The sequence below is a fragment of the Photinus pyralis genome, unplaced genomic scaffold (assembly GCF_008802855.1).
Source record: "Photinus pyralis isolate 1611_PpyrPB1 unplaced genomic scaffold, Ppyr1.3 Ppyr1.4_LG10, whole genome shotgun sequence".
Classification (NCBI taxonomy): Eukaryota; Metazoa; Arthropoda; class Insecta; order Coleoptera; family Lampyridae; genus Photinus; species Photinus pyralis.
The window spans coordinates 12,805,932-12,823,191 of NW_022170250.1; the positions used below are offsets into that span (position 1 = coordinate 12,805,932).

General features: G+C 38.2%; 5 protein-coding genes across 5 annotated transcripts; 2 read left to right on the plus strand and 3 right to left on the minus strand.

The window, feature by feature from the left end:
• Window positions 1–3,245: 3,245 nt before the first annotated feature.
• LOC116160911 (fat storage-inducing transmembrane protein) lies at window positions 3,246–4,682 on the minus strand. Its single transcript, XM_031474052.1, has one exon. It carries the CDS (start codon window positions 4,612–4,614, stop codon window positions 3,484–3,486), a length of 1,131 nt encoding a protein of 376 aa, XP_031329912.1. The 5' UTR covers window positions 4,615–4,682; the 3' UTR covers window positions 3,246–3,483.
• A 2,435-nt stretch (window positions 4,683–7,117) lies between these two features.
• On the minus strand, window positions 7,118–10,131 carry LOC116160912 (ganglioside-induced differentiation-associated protein 1). The gene is made up of 6 exons (XM_031474053.1): window positions 8,505–10,131; window positions 8,273–8,430; window positions 8,035–8,227; window positions 7,807–7,989; window positions 7,559–7,759; window positions 7,118–7,508 (listed from the first exon to the last, which is right to left on the minus strand). The coding sequence occupies exons 2-6, from the start codon at window positions 8,369–8,371 to the stop codon at window positions 7,195–7,197; spliced, it is 990 nt and encodes a 329-aa protein (XP_031329913.1). The 5' UTR covers window positions 8,372–8,430; window positions 8,505–10,131; the 3' UTR covers window positions 7,118–7,194.
• Window positions 10,132–10,226: 95 nt separating this feature from the next.
• LOC116160914 (EKC/KEOPS complex subunit TP53RK) lies at window positions 10,227–11,075 on the plus strand. Its single transcript, XM_031474055.1, has one exon. It carries the CDS (start codon window positions 10,349–10,351, stop codon window positions 11,024–11,026), a length of 678 nt encoding a protein of 225 aa, XP_031329915.1. The 5' UTR covers window positions 10,227–10,348; the 3' UTR covers window positions 11,027–11,075.
• LOC116160913 (dehydrogenase/reductase SDR family member 4) lies at window positions 11,016–12,519 on the minus strand. Its single transcript, XM_031474054.1, has 6 exons — window positions 12,155–12,519; window positions 11,841–12,099; window positions 11,641–11,787; window positions 11,459–11,593; window positions 11,238–11,293; window positions 11,016–11,192 (listed from the first exon to the last, which is right to left on the minus strand). Exons 1-6 carry the CDS (start codon window positions 12,379–12,381, stop codon window positions 11,078–11,080), a joined length of 939 nt encoding a protein of 312 aa, XP_031329914.1. The 5' UTR covers window positions 12,382–12,519; the 3' UTR covers window positions 11,016–11,077.
• A 176-nt stretch (window positions 12,520–12,695) lies between these two features.
• On the plus strand, window positions 12,696–15,541 carry LOC116160910 (microspherule protein 1). The gene is made up of 5 exons (XM_031474051.1): window positions 12,696–12,900; window positions 12,952–13,036; window positions 13,088–13,558; window positions 13,636–14,156; window positions 15,196–15,541. The coding sequence occupies exons 1-5, from the start codon at window positions 12,836–12,838 to the stop codon at window positions 15,392–15,394; spliced, it is 1,341 nt and encodes a 446-aa protein (XP_031329911.1). The 5' UTR covers window positions 12,696–12,835; the 3' UTR covers window positions 15,395–15,541.
• Window positions 15,542–17,260: the final 1,719 nt, after the last annotated feature.

Below are 17,260 nucleotides of genomic sequence, written 5' to 3' on the forward strand. Positions count from 1 at the left end.
ATGCCTATGAGCGCTTTTCGTTTTTTAGGGATGAAAACTACCACTTCTTGCTAAAACCCTAAAGTCGCTAATCATTCGGGCACATAAAAAATAAATACAATCCCGCAATCAAATTTCGTAAATTCCAACGGAAACGCTACATACATTCTGAAGCAAATTAGGAATCCCATTCGGGTACCACAAATCTTAAAAGAAAAATGTGACTCCAAAGTCATTTTGCAACATTTTTAACCTCCATTTAAAACGCCTATAACGTAGAGCATCACTCTTAGTACACCGCGGTGTTAATATACGCGCTAAGTCGATATGCAAACTTACTCATTTCACTGGCTAATGTACCCTCTGTAACGGTATAGCTCTAAATTTGGATTTATTTTTTCGAATTTTATAGAGATAGGTAAAATTGAAATTGTTTAGAACAGTTTAGGCATTAAATATCTGAGATAATTAACAGGGTGTCGGAATGTAGTGGACCGATTTTCCAATACATCATGTGGCTAGTGGAATTTAAAGAGTAAATCTGTAGGCATTTGGTGGAATTGAAAATTGCCCTTCCTACATCTTTTAATTCATGTAGCGTATTGTTCACATAATGGTTTCCCGATGTCTGGAAACGAGATGTCGCTGTAACAAGAGTATCTTAATTGATCTTATCCATTCCGGACCACTGGATGGGATCATTTCAGAATCGTGGAAAATGCAACGGGGAATATGTTGGTCATATGTGGAATTTAATTTATTTATAGCTTTCATTGAACTGGTACTACAGCAGTCAAGAAAACAAATCAAAAAGTAAAGACAGCCGCGTGTTTCATTCATAAGAAGCAATTGTGTGAGTTGCCACTCACAAAATTGCAAAATTGCTGCAAAGGGTACCAGAAAATTCCGATTGGTTCCGAAGATATGCCAGTTCATTCAGTTCATTGCATTCCGAGCTCTGCGGCTTGGGAGTTTTCTTTTGTTTGCAGGTTTATTATGGATTCGGTAACTGAGCTCACTTCTCTGGATGACATCTAATTTATATTACTTAAAGTAAGCGTTGCTTTTTATGTTTTGCTTGTATTTGGCCAAGATTTGTAATACCTCCGTATCTTCTCAATTGCATGTGGGATGAGTTAGAAATTGAGTGGCGCTCAACCCTTGATAAGTTCAACAAAGTTCAGAATATCAGTTACCCAGAACTAACTACAGCTGTGGAAGATTCTCAAGCTCTTGTTTTGTGTTTCACTCTGAGCTAGAGGACAGAAAGAAGGGCAGTCGTTGGTGATTTTAACCCCCCCCCCCCGCCACCGCCACCATGAAGGGTAGAACATGTGTCCCCCCCCCCCCCCGATTTTCTAAAGTTTAACTTGGCATGTCGCATGCAAAAGTTATGCACGTTTAAAAAACAGCATTTCAGGAAATAATTCGTGGAGGGGCCTCCCTTTTAGACAGCGAAATTTGATGGCCGTCTGGCACGCCTTCAAGGTATAGGCTACCTACTGCAAAAAATTCCAGGACCATTCCCCTAGAAGTAGTTCGAAACGGCATAAGTGGGTCCGGACGGACGGACGGACAAAACGCAAACAATAGCACATTTTTTTTAATTCTTAAAAAATGCGCTAAAAATAAAGTTGAAACGTTGTACTGAACATCTCTAAACGGTGTCTTGTAGAGTTCAAATAGTTCCAATGAGAAAATGTTCCTTTTTTTTGTTTTCAAATAACATCGGCAATTTGAGTTTTTCTGGTATCGGATCTTCAGAGGTACTCGGCATTTCTATAAAGGATGATAATTATAACTGTTTAATTACGCAACGTTTTCCCAATTATTGACCATCTTTGCACAGTGCGTAACATATTTGTTGTTTGCCTATGGTGCGTTCAACCTGGAACACACGATATATTTAACTCCATGGGAACCTTAAGCCGTAAAAACTTTTGAAGAAGGCTTTATACGTTCAGTTGTGCCACCCTCACAGTTAAAAATCAGGGATGCGCCACTTTAGGCAGCTGTCAAGGAGGAATCTTCTCCCTTCCCCTTCGGCACAGTGCGGTCGCGTGTAATTCGTTTTAGCGCAATCCACGAAAGTGGAGCGCTTATGACTTCGCATTTCCGTCCGTCTGCGTGTCGTTTCGTACTGTATAGCTCAGTCCCTAGACCTCGTATTCACTATCAAAAATTAACTTTGGCATTCATCACGTGTTTATAGCTCTAAATTGGTCAAAATTATTATTTATACGCCAATTTTGTTTGGAAAAAGGTCAAACTCGATTGCTCGATTGCTCGATGACCAAGAAATGATACATGTCTATTTTTGGTGACCAAAATATTTATATTCAAAGGATGTCAAAATCGTTATTTATGCATCGATTTTCTTGGGAAATTCAATTGCGCAATGCCCAAGAAGTGGTCCATGTGTATTTTTGTTCACAAAAAATGTCAAAATCGTTATTTATGTACCGATTTCCTTGGGAAGAAGAACTTGTACCGACTTCTGGTTTCCGCTATAACAAAGCTTATGCTTCCAGATGGACAACTATCAAGAATTAATGTTAGTATCCATCACTTTATTGCCCAATATCGATCTAAATCCTTATTTATGCACCAATTATTTTGTGAAAAAGACAAAACTCGATTGCTCGATGCCCAAGAAATGAAGATCTCTCCTCGGATCTCTCTTATGCCTGCATTACGTATTGCAAGTGCAGTAAAAAAGATAATAAACTGATAATAATACAGGGTGAGTTTTTTTCATTGTCAGCATAGGGATCTCGTCAACTGTACGAGATGCAAAGTCGCTTAAATGGGCAAAGTTACGCACACTTTCATGCTGATTAATTTTCCCTTTCAAAGTTTCTTGTAGCTCTACAAATAGCGAAATTCTGACCAAAAAACCTAAAAACGTCGTTTTCGAAGAAGCGCTGGCGTTATTTAATATTACAAAACTATTAAATCCATTTTTCAACCTAAAACATCTTGTTAATTAATATCGCCACTTAAAATGGTTGAAGTTTTTATCTCTTGTTCTGTTAATTTTTTAAAGAAATTTTGATTATTTATGAGCATGTTACATTGTGTTATTTTAAGCAAATTTTAAAAGCGGGCAAAGTGGGTCCCAAGAGCGTGCTAATCTTGCCCCCCTCTGGCTACAGCCCTGGTTCGAACTATATACTAATGGGCCTTTATTCCAATTTGCACTTTTTGGGCAAAATTAATGATGATAGAACATGTTGAAACCAACAGTAAGCAAAAGAACAGGACAGTGTTATTTAAATATTTATTCAATATCAATATCAAAAGTGTATAATTAGAAATTTGAACTCCCAGAAGTGTATAAAAATTGTCTTTTGACATGATCATTTTTTACAAGAATTTAATAAACTATAACTACATAACAATCCAGATAAATAAAATAATCATCCACCTGCAACAATAATTAATTTGATAGCCGCTTACTTAAATTTATAAATAAATATAGCCACGCATTTGTACATTTAAAAATTACCTATTTAAATCATCAGTTTGTACATTTGATAAATTACCATTATCTGTTCTTAATCCATACAACGGCATACCCATAAATCTGGGTACGTCCCCACAAATTACACTTGAACGTTTCCTCCCCAATGCTGAAGCGGTACTTTTCAGCTTAATGTACCGAAACAACCCGTCACCGGGCAGTCTAGGCAAAATTCTCGTCTGACTATACCAAAATCGGTATGTAAAATACCAAGTTAAAATCGCACACGCTCCTCCTACAAACTTTTCAATCATCTTATGAAAATAGAGCATTGTCGATATTAGCATAATATCCCACAAAAGCTGAAACAATGTCATAACTACAAATAGCCCTCTAATATACGGCGTAAACTTCTCGTAATTGATCTGTAAAACCCGCAGTTGCACATCACTTAACGAACGCAATGGATTCATATTGATATTCGTGTCCTTCGTCGTACGATAATGATCCTCCAAACGAATGTGTTCCTTTATACTGTCCCAACTGAGAATACTTTTCGCTTCCTCGATAAGTATTAAACTACCGTAGATTAAAATAAAGCTGTGACCTGAGATATCGAAGCCGTTCCAAACGTGTCCCGCCTTCAGACACGACTGTCTCCACCTCAACTGTTCGCCTCTGGCGGTGCATCGGCCGTAACGTACCTCGATAAATTCGAATAGCGACGTCCAGAACCACCAGAAAAAGGTGGCTATGGCTAGTCGTACCAAGTGGTGTTTTAAAATTCGTTCCTTTAGCCCGCAGCAGTAGACAAACGATGTCATCAGTACATAAGGTATCAGCAGTAGGAGATTCCAACCCCAGGCGATCTTTACGAAGTACTGATTGAAGACGTTGCTCGATTTTGATAGGTAGGATTTTGGAATTGGAAAGACATCCGCTATCAATGATACAGCAAATAGTGCTCCCAGGTAGACGCAAATTTTGAGGTTAGTGTCGAAGAAAATCGATTTTCTGCAAATATGAAGAATCATGAGGGTGACAATTTCTTTAACTGACGTTGGTGTCGTTGTAGGAGTTGTTCCTTTTGGTTCTGCTTTGGTTGGGTCGTTCGTAGGGCGAAAGTTTAATTTAGATTTACCAGAATTTATTGGTTTACGTTTAGTGGCCATGATGTTAAATTGAACTATTGAAGCTGTTGAACTACCACGTACCGTGTCCGCACGTGAACTATTCGTCGACTACCCAGCGGTACAAAGTGCATAGGGCGCGTCAACAAAATAAGGTTCAAGTACAATTACGATTGTATGGTGATTCTTATTTCAATTGGAAATTAGTTTAAAAATTGTTTTAACAAAACAAATAATTATGTCAATGTAAAACTAAAAATTGATGCAGACCTCGAATCATCTTGTGGGCTCAGAACCAGGGGCGTCGTTAGGTTAGAACCTTGACCTTGAATTGTAAGTAATATGTACTAATAAGGTCATACAATAATCAATTCACACATGTAATACTGGAAATTTAATCGTATTCAAAATCAAATCAAAATGTGAAGAAATAGAAAAATGTGTGATTACTAGATTGAAATAATGAAATAAAATAAATTACAAAAATTCTGCACTATTACAGAAATAAATTCAACACTTCAGTTCAATACATTTCACTTTTGAAATGATCAGCGTATGTCTTATCTGTTCCCTGTGCGCGTAACGGCCAATTATCGCCTCTTCCGACTTCCGAGATTACTTCTAAACCAGATTTTTTCAATTGACATTATAACCAGATGCTATCTAGCCTTTACCACAAACTAGGTTACCTCTCAATCGCGTATGAATATGAATCCTGGCAACAGGCAGGGGTTGGAAGTTATGATAACCAGAAACCATACCGATACCGTCATTATTAGTGCCCAAGAACCGGTATTTTTCGTTTCTCTCTGTCTTGTAGGTAGAATAGACACGTTGCACTTTGTGAGAGGAAAATCCGTTTTATGTTAACTTTTCTGGGTAGCAAACAAAAAGCACGTAGAGAATTCTATAGTTAGCATATCGTATCCGTTACAACCTACCTAAATAGTGTGGAACCGGAAGCAATATTTCATATGATTACAAATAAGACAAGATCTATTTTTGATCAGTGTACTGAACAATGCCCACTTTCTAATTTGAATTTTCAATGCAACATGGCGGTTGGGCTCTTATTGTCGCCACTGTCTCTATAAAGTCACTGTAGTAGGGTTATGTGAATCCAGAGCTATAAATTAAGATGAACTGCTGATCAAACAGTTGCATAGAGGTAGAAATGGCCCTAGCATGGGCGCCGCCAGATGTGCGCGTTTTTTAGTTATTTTCTAGGGAATTTTTCCTAGCGCTCAAGTTTTGAGACTATTGCAGCCTTGGAAAATGACATGTGTCACAGTAATTTATTTATAAAACGTGAGGTTAATGCTTGTTTATTAGTTGATTTAAATTTCGCGCCAAGTGAGTGCACATCATGGCTGCCCCATGTAGGTGTCATTTGTCAATTCAGCATTAGCAGTCCATCTTAATTTATAAGTTCGTATGTGAATCTCAACATAAACTAAAGTCGTGTAAACATCACTCGAATCGCGTAAAAAGCAGCTTCTATAGCAACCGAGTAGTACGGGAAACTTTAGATACTCTTTATTATCTTCTATACGTCAACAAATAAGAATAAGTTTGCTCTTTTGGCATTTCTAGGGGATTAATTAAATGACGTTTGTTAATTTAAAGGTTTACAGTCTCAAATGGAGTCTCATCGGACAACTCCAACTGAACAAACTCCTTTGCCCTAAGTCTCATATACCCAGGCGATGTTCTAGCTAGACCATATTTTATTTGCAATTAGCAGTCCATGTATGTACTGTATGGACCAATGGCCGTATGCACCGAAAGAGTTTAAGTGTAGCTTAATTATCACGTATATTGGGACAATGGTTGCCAATGTTTTTAGCTAATAAGCTCAGCTTAAATTTTTACGGTGCATACGGCCATAAGCGTACTGCGAAGCTTAACATCAGACTATCGTTGTCTTAAAAATCGTTCTCAGGGTTTCTGTGGAACCATGTAACCGACTCACTGTGTATCGAACAACCGTGCTATGCGACACCGTCGTTATGGTAGTAGTGACATCCGTTAACTTGTCAAATTCTAACCTAACAATTAATAAAATTAATAATAAAATCCAAACCAGAAATAATTTGGAATGATACAAAGGGCTTGTCATTCTGCGCAACTTCTAGGTTTGAAATGAAGCACATACACTTTAATCGCTAATTTGAACTTTACAGCTACAAAATGTAGTCAAAGATGGATTCCTCGTTACATTCACACTACCCCTCTGGTTAACTTGGATCAAAGGTGGCGAGAAAAGCAGGGTCTTCCAATGAATCCAAACGCAAGCGGTGTCCTCACCGACGCTGCAGATTATACATATCTAGACGGACGACCCACTCCCTACGGTACAAGACAACAAAATCGTATTTTAAAACAGAAAGAAGTCGCGGAAACTATAATTTGTTTAAGTAAGGAAATTGATTTCGCTGTGGAACGCCATGAACAGCTCAAAATGGACGAAGAAGACAGGAAAAGGAAAATTTTAGCTAATAAATTAAAACCGAAAGGCGTACTGTTACTAAGAAAAGGTAGTAAGTAAATTATTATGGCTTTTATCTCTTATAAAAATAAATTGTTGTACAATCACCTTATCTACTATTGAGCATTCTTTAATTAATTTTCAGGTTTAAAAATTATGTAGGCACCTCCTAGTAAAATCGCTACACATAAACCGACACCTATACTTATTGCGAGCTGCTTTTTGTATGTGGAAAGAAACATTTGTGTGTGAAATTTAATATTTGGAATCGTCTTCTTGAAAGAATCTCTTTGCTGCACTCTGGCGTAATACTTTTCAATATTTGGCTTTTTATTATTGCGCCAATAATACGATGCGTAACCAAGTTGGTTTAGCCGCTCCAACAGAATGGCTAGTCCTATATCTGCTATTGTGAATTGTCCGCAGCATAGCCACCAGTTTTCTGTACCTAAAATTACTTGTAACTTCTCCGTTTCGGCGGATATTCACCGTTATTACCCTCAGTATGCGATGCCAGCTCACTCTCAACCTCCACAAGTGCATCATCGAATTGCTTTAGCACCTTTTGATACTCTGCCTTTTCAATTATCATTCCACTTTTCTGTTCGTGAATCGCTGCTTTGTTTAGTAAGATCTCTCGATATTCCGGATATTTCTCTGCCAGTTCCTTAAGTACAGTAGCGACATTTTTATCAGCATCTACAAAATGGTCTCCATAAGTTCGCAATGAAGATAGCGTTTTTTACTTGAAAGCATGGAGCGAACTGGACCAATGAAAGGTGGCCGTGGTCCACATACAAAATCTGTGTGATGAAACGACCCCATTGTTAATATTCGTGCGGGTAAGGGATCGATAAGCGACCGGAAATGTATCACTTTTTGCCGCACTTCGACCCCCTTGTTTATCGGGAGTAGTCGTGGTGTGTCACCTTAAAGCTGAAGGTTAGTTTAGCTCCACGATTATCAAGCCAAACCGTTGCTGAAGTTGTCCTCTAAGTAGTCGATGATGCGGGTCGAATCCGGAATCACTTTCCCGGTATCTTGGAGGACGGGCACCTCGCCTCGCGGGTTTATTTTCAAAAACCACGGCTCGTATTGCGTTTCATTAACGAGATTTATGATGATTGAATCGAACTGTAAGTGCTTCTCGTGGAGTGCCATTAACACCTACAATTGAAAGGGTAATGCGTTGTTGGTAAGGGGGCAATTTACCTTGTGCGAGTAATACGAGTATGGGTGGAAATATAGAACTAGACCATTTTTTTTACTTATTTCCTGAATATTCGCCGACATGGTGGCAGATGTTTTCATATGATGCTCGTGTGACCAGTCAATGCCAAATAATTTAAATAGGTCAAGTTGAGATTCTCCTGTAAAGTTAACTATTAACTACCTACTAAATTTAAATGTGACTGCGCCCATTTAGCAAGTGTTTCATAATTACATTCGCTAACAAAACTATTGGTGGCTTTGTAACCAATCGGTACTGTATCTAAATTTAATTCGTAGTGCACCACATCTTCAATTGGATTAAAAATACTACATACTCTGGGAAAAGTCTCATACCAAACCTGATTTGTTTATTCATTAGCTGACGTTGGATACAAGGTGCTTAATTATCTTTAATTACACAAGATTATGTTCATTTGTTTGCTGCATGTGATTATAATTACTTTCTCTAAATAATTTTTGTTTGCTTGAGGTTTTTTAAACTATGAAATACAGCCTATGGCTATAACATTCAATAAACTCTGTTGTACAGTCAGAATGTTCTTATCAATGGGATGATGAGGTGGAGTAAATCAACTGAAGGAAGTATTTAGATAAGGACTAGGGAAATTGCCAGTATTTGTTGTGCATGATCAAATTGTTAAAAATATTCCTCCAATACTTCTTGCATTCCGGGATGTCGATATCAGGCTTTCCAGAGCCCCTTCACCCTGGGACGAATCAAGTTTTTAGGACATGTTAGTGTCGTCAGCTTATGAAATGACGATTATATTATCACAGTTGTCATTTTCCAAGAGATGCGACTCAAGGTCGTTGCTTATATAGAAACAATGTGGGGACTAAAATTGAACCCTGTGGTACCCCTGACTGTACAGTTTACGCGTCACCACCACCATATGATATGATATGATACTCATATGCCTAATGGTCACCAAGTTTTTCCTACCATCTGCATCATGCACATAGCATAGATACGATCATTATATATACTAATAACTCTAAGAGCGGTGCCGCGAAACAGTTTTTGCTGGCTGTGATTTACAGTATCTAACGCAGCTGAAAAATCATTAAAGATAGGGACCCGCAATACGATCAACAGTACATATGTTACTTCGACCATAAAGCCATATCAGTTGATTTGGGTTTTAAAAAGCCATGTGGAGGACTATTAATGACGAAAAATGGTGATATCGCTTCCAGGTGGCCTATACATACTCGTATACCTATGATAATTACTTTTTCTTTGCCAATTTTAATATGTCCCTCACATGGAAGAACTGCAATTTCAAAGAACATTATTACTACTCCCCCATATTACATAGATGTAGTACAGAAATACGAAATCAATAAATATCTGGTAATGGACAAAATTAATCGATTTATCAATGGATTGCCAGTGTTCAGTAAAAAACAAAAAATCAAATTCATACTTCGAAATCTAGCAGTTCGTTTGACGGACGCTATACATTTTGATGAAAAAACAATCCTTACAGGACAATAGAGCTAGTAGACAGAATTTTCAGAAGGAATATTTACCCCACCGATGTTGAAAACTGTTCTAGTGGTAAAAAAAAGAAGTATTACTAAACAAAGGTTGGAATACGACGAACTTTCCCCGGGAGGGTACGCGCCAACGGTAGCTTTCGGTTTACACAAACAAATAAACGGTGTAACTACGAAAATGAAATTGAATAATAGTGAAAATCTGACTCCGGCGATATAGTGGACGGAAGACGGCGGCATCTGGGCTAGTAATAATAATAACCATAATTTAATCGTAAGATCGTCATCACAATCATCGATACGTTATAAGTCAAAAATAACAAACAATAATATGTATAACAAAAAAATGTATAGGTATTATTATTAGATGCGGTCGGAGATGGTAAGCTCCAGCCGAATTTACTAACACCCTGTACGATTATAGTAATTCAACTATACTACAACCACTTCAATTTAAAAACCGTACGCCATACAACAACCACAGCATGTTGTTGATTTAAAAAGTGAGGTTAATTAATCTTCCTTTAAACTTGTATGCAAGATAAAAATTGAATAATGAAAGATTTCGAATTAATAAAACAAGGCGCCGAAGCTAGAATATACAAGGGGGTGTATTTGGGTAAACCTACGCTCGTGAAGCAACGTTTCGAAAAGAAATATCGACATCCCGATTTAGATAGCACCTTGACCAAAGAACGCATTAAAGCTGAAAGTCGCGCAATTGTACGATGCAAAAGTGCGGGGATCGAAACCCCTGCCTTGTATCTCATCAATTTGAAGACTAGAAGTTTGTACTTGGAATATTTCGAACATAGCATCACAGCTAAGGACTTCATTAAGGAAGCTTCGGATGAACTCATCGAGAAAGTAGCAAACGACATAGGGGCAGTGTTAGCAAAGCTACATGGGAATAATATAATTCATGGCGACTTAACCACTTCAAATATTTTGTTGGTTAACAAAAGAGGCACTGACGATTACACGGACTACTCGCAAGTGAAACTGGTTTTAATCGATTTTGGGTTAGCTCACATCGATTCTAGTCCCGAAGACAAAGGGGTCGACCTCTACGTTCTGGAAAGAGCGATAATAAGTATTCATAATAATCCCGATCGTATCTTTGGACTGATTTTAAAGGCGTACCAAAATGAGTACACAAGTGGTCACATTGAAGTGTTGAATAAGCTGGATGAAGTGCGATCAAGAGGTCGTAAAAGACTAGTTGTAGGCTAAAGTTTTATGTATTTCTCTTATGTAAATGAACATTAAAGTGTAAAATACGCCTTATAGTCTTGCAGGTATTCCACCGGTTACTAAGATCGTTTCTCCGGTAATATAATCTGAATCACTGGATGCTAAGAAAGCCGCAACACCGGCTACGTCATTCGGTTTCCCAAGCCTATAAGAATCTTTTAGTAAAAAATGGCATGTGTCTCGCGGTTACCTTTTCAAAGCTGTAAGTGACACAATGTGTTCTTGGTTTGCCTCCTCGCTTATAAGCTAAAATAAATATTGATAATGCAAGATGAGGATAACCCCCGGCCCTAGCCCCCCCTCCGGCACACACCACTTGAAGTAATTCCAAGTATTGTGCTAAAATTTGTGATATTGTGCCTAACAGAATAGTTGAGGGGAGGGAGTCTATGAATTTGATGATGTACTTACTGGCTGGGAAAACTTGGTTTCAATTATGCCCGGGGCGATACAATTCACTGTCACATTGTCTCCTGCCACGTCACTAGCAATTACTTTTGTTAAACCCAGAAGAGCAGTTTTGCTCACGCAATAAGCACCTATAAACTAAGACACCTAAACATTTGATATAATTATGAGAGAAAATGACTCACCGGAATGGGCTGATAGCCTCCAATCGACGAGATGAAAATAATCTTTCCTCCTCCCCGTTTCTTGAAGTGTGGCATGGCATCTTTCGCCAACAGAAAACCGGCTTTCACATTTAATTCGAAAATCTTATCCCATACTTGTTCACTACACTGCAAGCCAAGATACATAACATTAACACGTAGATACGTTTCAAATCACCCACGTCAAGAATGGGACCCATTGCCGGGCTGACGCCGGCATTCGACACCAATATATCCAACCCACCTAACTTGGCCGCTTCATCAAAAATTCTCTTTCGATCCTCCGCTTTACCAACATGGCACACTGCACCAATGACCTTTTCACCAAGCCCCTCTTTTTTCAGTTGAGATATTGCGGCGTCGACCTTCGCTTTATTGCGACTGCTGACCACCACTTTTGCACCTTCTTGGGCTAGTCTTTTGGCTATAGCAAAACCAATTCTACAAAATTCGTTTTTAAATAGGCAAGTATGGTCATTGAGCTTTTTCATGTTACCCCTCTGTAGACGCTGTGACGACGGCCACTTTACCATCTAAACGAGGATTTGCCATGGCCATGTTGCTTAATAGTCTTATTCCTCTGCCTATCATAACAAATTGGGGATTAAAAATGCAACAAGATGAATGCGCACTTTGAAATTCGAACTTTGATTTGATCCGTAGTGACCATAGTCCAGGGGCGTACGTAGGTAATTCCCAGGGGTGAATTAGCATCCCATTCATGAAGTGACAACAGCGTACGACTGTACGTGCTGATCGTTTCTGAGCTATTTTTTGAACTATCAGCTACAGCCATTAAACTGTATGCTTTGTAACGGAATCTGAAACGGCATTGATACTCAAATTCGCGTGCCGCCTACCGTAGGCTGTTATAGACTGGTAGATATCCTTGTTTGGCACGTTGTTTTGTAAATTTGTTTGTATAATCATCCTTGTCTACCGCATTATGTACTGTCTTTCAAAAAATAAATAACGAATACGTGACACAAACCGTAAACCATATGTGAACCACATCTGGTAATTTTGGTAATATTCATTTTTCTGCGGCAGTTGGTAACATGAAAGCTAGTAACTTTCACGCTAACTTCACTCTTCAAGACCAAAAGAAAACAAGATACTATAAACAGAAGCAAACACATTTGTATTGGAAATAAATTGATTATTTTAACGGTCATTAATGATTAATTTATACAATCCCGATTTGGGAGATGCCGAAAAAATGGAAAACGCTCGACGACGAAGGTTGGCGTTTTTGTAGCTGCAAGTAATGAATTACTTTCGATTTACTTTCAGTTCCAGTCGATCCATAAAACGTAGAAAATTCGATGACGAATTGGTCGAGTATAGCCTGGGCTTGCCCGGCGTCTCCAATTTAAAGGTAATTGCCAATTCGAATTGTGCACATTCACTCGGGGCGTTTCTCTTCCAGACCGGACGAGCGAGATCTCAATCATTGACGACAGTACATCCTGAAATGCCTACCACTTCCAATGCGACCGTAATTGCAAATAACGTACCCGTTCCTTCAAATGTTGAGGTGAAGAGAAAGTCTTTCTCGAAGGGCAGTTTAGGTGTCGCGAAACGTTCGAAGAGAGGTCGCCATCAGAATCAAATTACCACCAAAGATCTGGGAAGGTGGAAGCCAACTGATGACTTGGCGTTAATTATAGGAGTGCAACAGACTAATGATCTTCGGCTAGTCCATTTGGGGACGAAGTTTTCTTGTAAATTCACTGTGCAAGAATTACAGCAGAGATGGTACGCTTTGTTGTATGATCAAGCGGTATCGCGTGTAGCAGTGGCTGCAATGCGTAATTTACATCCTGACATGGTTGCTGCCGTACAAGATCGAGCTTTGTGGTCCGTACAGGAGGAAGAAATTTTGGGAACAATTAAATCGGTAAGCTGGATATGTGTGGTTTATGATCCCAAATTTTCCATCTCACTTCGATTGCATTTTTATATGATTATTTGCAGCCGTCCAGTCCGGTCTTACATTCGTTTGCGGATTTATTGGCACAGCATTCCGACGTTTTTTATCCCAATCGTACTGCCAGCGCTTTACAACGTCATTGGCATACCATGCGACTGTACCACCTCTTACCCGATCAGTTGGTGCCACCGTTGCCGATTAACTCCAAGCCCGTGCTCTCCTTCAGCGACGCCGAGGACATGATACAAGATGCCGACTTGAATGAGCCGCCGGACGAAGCTTTAGATCGCGAATTACGATTGCAGCAAAGACACAACACGAGGGAAATACGTCAGCTCGAAAACGAACTGTCGCGTTGGAACGTACTCGTGGACAGCATAACTGGAATCTGCACGGGTGAGATGGATAGCAATACCTTGGCCGTACTACGCGGTAGGCTCGTTCGTTATTTAATGCGGAGCCGGGAGATTACTATAGGAAGATCGGCGAAGAATCACACTGTCGATGTGGATTTGTCTTTGGAAGGGCCTGCGGAAAAAATATCAAGGCGACAAGGAACTTTGAGGTGGGTATTGTAAATTTGTATGCAGTGTATGGCAACAAAATTGAACTAAAAGTTTCATTTTTAAATTTGTTAAACAACCATAACATATACAGGGTGATTCAAATTTGAGGACCACCATGGGGCACAAAGGGCGTTTAATTTCAAATAAGCAAGTTGGCATTAACATTACAGGCATTCAAATGTTCAAAATATTCCGAAGTCTTTTTCTTTGTGATGGGAAACCCTGTATATTTAAGAACAATATTTTTTATTGTTTTAGCGTTGTAGCATTTTTTGCTTGATGTGAGAATGTAGTTAGGGTTGGTTTTTAAGTGTCGTTGGAAGACAAAGAATGAAATTCGATTCGGGTCAAAAAAGCACCAATATATTGACAGTTTCTTTTTTAGTCAATCTCATCGTTTATGTTTGTAAAGTCTACGCTGAAGTGAGTATATTTTGCACAAAAACCCCGAAAATGTGATATTACATGTGTTAAGGGTCTTGCGGTGTAATCTATACTCTGCGCAATACGATTTTTTGCACTTTCATTTTGTTTGAAGGAACCTACCATAAAAATTTCCATCAAATTGCTCCACATAGAAGAAAGTTGACTATTCCACATGCGCAATACGACTTTTGGTACGCCCATTTGGTTTGCTTTCATTAGAGGAAGTTGCCATAAAGATGAAAATACCCTATATAAAATGACTTGACATTTTTACCTCCCTTTGTGGCAGCTACCCATTCCTATAGGGGCGAAATTAACTGACTGTGGTACTAATGGGTCCCTGGTTCGAATCCGGGTTCGGGTATGGATATTTGTAAATGTATAGTAAGTTAGGTTGGTAGAGCAGCCTTGGCTGAAACCCCGCCCACTTAAAAATAAAGCCAAACATAAATAATTAATCGCGCTGAACTCTATCCTTCAATTTTCCAAACGTTGGGCGAGCGGTGCTTTCACCCTGGGGGCGGGGTCGAAGTTTTAATTAGTTTAATATGGACCATAGATTTTAATCGCACCCCTTCAAAAATACGATCTTATTGTTTTTTTTATTTTCAGGCTGCGAAACAATGGAGAATTCTATATATCTTCGGAAGGCAAACGACCAATCTTCGTTGATGGGCGACCCATAATGGCCGGAAACAAAGTACGATTATATGACAATTCTGTAGTAGAATTTTCTTCGCTTCGGTTTATTTTTTCAATCAATCATGAGATTATCAGAGTGATACATAATGAAAATGTAAGATTTAATTAACGTGTTAATAACTTGTTTTTCTGTTAATGTACTTTTATATACGAAACAGTGCATAGCTACAGCCAGGCATATTGAATTAAATGTGTTCAGGCAAGATATATAATTCATATCGAAAAGTCTACGCCACAAATAAATTTTTGATGTATTTTTTTCGTTTTTTTTCGCACTTGCCCACATGCAAAGGTTACACTTTCTGAGTGACTCTCCAATGTCTATATCATTAAAGAATTTTCACGAAATAGTTTCTAAACTTCTGGAAACCCACTCAGAGGTCAACAAATTAAAACACTTCAATGAAAACCTCAAGGGGGGAAATACTGTAACGAGGGCATTTACGTTTGGATTTTGGCATGTTTCCCCCGGAAATAAGTAAAGTGGAATTTTTTTCTATTGCAGTTTTAATACATCTCCCAGATGAATATTGATTTTGGGTAAAATTTGGAAAAACAAATTGGTCAACTGTGAACTCGTAGGTATTTTTGCGCGTTATTTATCAAAGCGCGCCCTGGAGTCTGAGTTATGGCTAAGTTTACATCCGTTTAAATGGGGATGTAGTGTTACATTAGTTAGCTCGTCAAGATATAGTCACAGTGGAAATTTTTGAGTCAATTTGTTTTGGGAAGGAGTGGGATCATTGAATAAGTAATTACTTATTCAATGGTGGGATTGATAAACAACATTTAGAACCATCTAGGATTGGTAATAACAAAGGCATTAACCAATAGAAAATTTAGACATGGCCATTTTAAAGATAATTCCCCATTGGTGGGCGTAAAAAGAGAAGTTGAAAAAATTAACAGATTAAGTCTCGCAACCATTGAGCAGAGATCGCTAAGTCATTAAAATGGGAATTCTTAGTTTAGTTGGGCGCTAAAATTATATTTTTCGAAAAAGGGCAGTTCAGGTAAAGTTATCATGAGAAATTTTCCGTCGAGTTATTAACAGGAGAAATTGTTTTTTTAATATAAACAAAGGATTACTATTATTGTGCTAAACTAAACAGGAAATTTAAAATTATTAAAGTTGCCAATCTAAATAAAAGAAAAACATCCTTGACCGAATGAGTCATCATTACACATTAAAGAAAAATGCGTCAGATTCGTGGGAAAATCGCGGGAGACGTTTAATTAAATAGTACATAAGAGTGATGGAATTATAACTTCAACAATAATCTTAGTTCAATCGGTCCCAGATACTTCATTCTCATTATAATTGTATTTTTGTGCAACTGCTTACTGAGGATTTTCTCTAGTTCTACTAAATGGTCAAATATAATTTTGTATGAGACACCACAATCTGTTTAATGCCATATTAACATTTCCGTATCACTTCTGATTAAACCAGATATCGATGCAACTTTGATTTTCAAATGCAACGCCTATTTTTTTAAGACCTTTGAAAAGAGCAATCAATTTACTGTACAACATAGAATATGCATATGGTTGATATACAAAAAATGAAGAAATTCGTGATTCAATACATATTTAAAAAACTGAAATCTAGCAGAACGTGTGCTGTCAGGATGCGCAGTATCTGTTATGTTACACGGGGAGATTGTATCACGCAAAAGTAAATCTTCAAAACGGAACACTGAACAAGTATACTCACGCTAAAACCGTAAGAAATGACAAGCGATTGTCGGAGTTAATATTTACACCGTTAAGGTGACATTTTTATCCATATCGATAAATTCAATTTTCCAGTGTACATCCAAAATTTTTGGTCTAACAACAGGACACCAGTTAACGATACCCAAGTACCCTGAAATGATTGGACCTTGAATGAAAAGCCAACATTTGCCCGGAAAACAAAGTAGGCTCTGCCACTCCATAATAAATTTTAGATTCCTAGTAACCTAAACGAGCT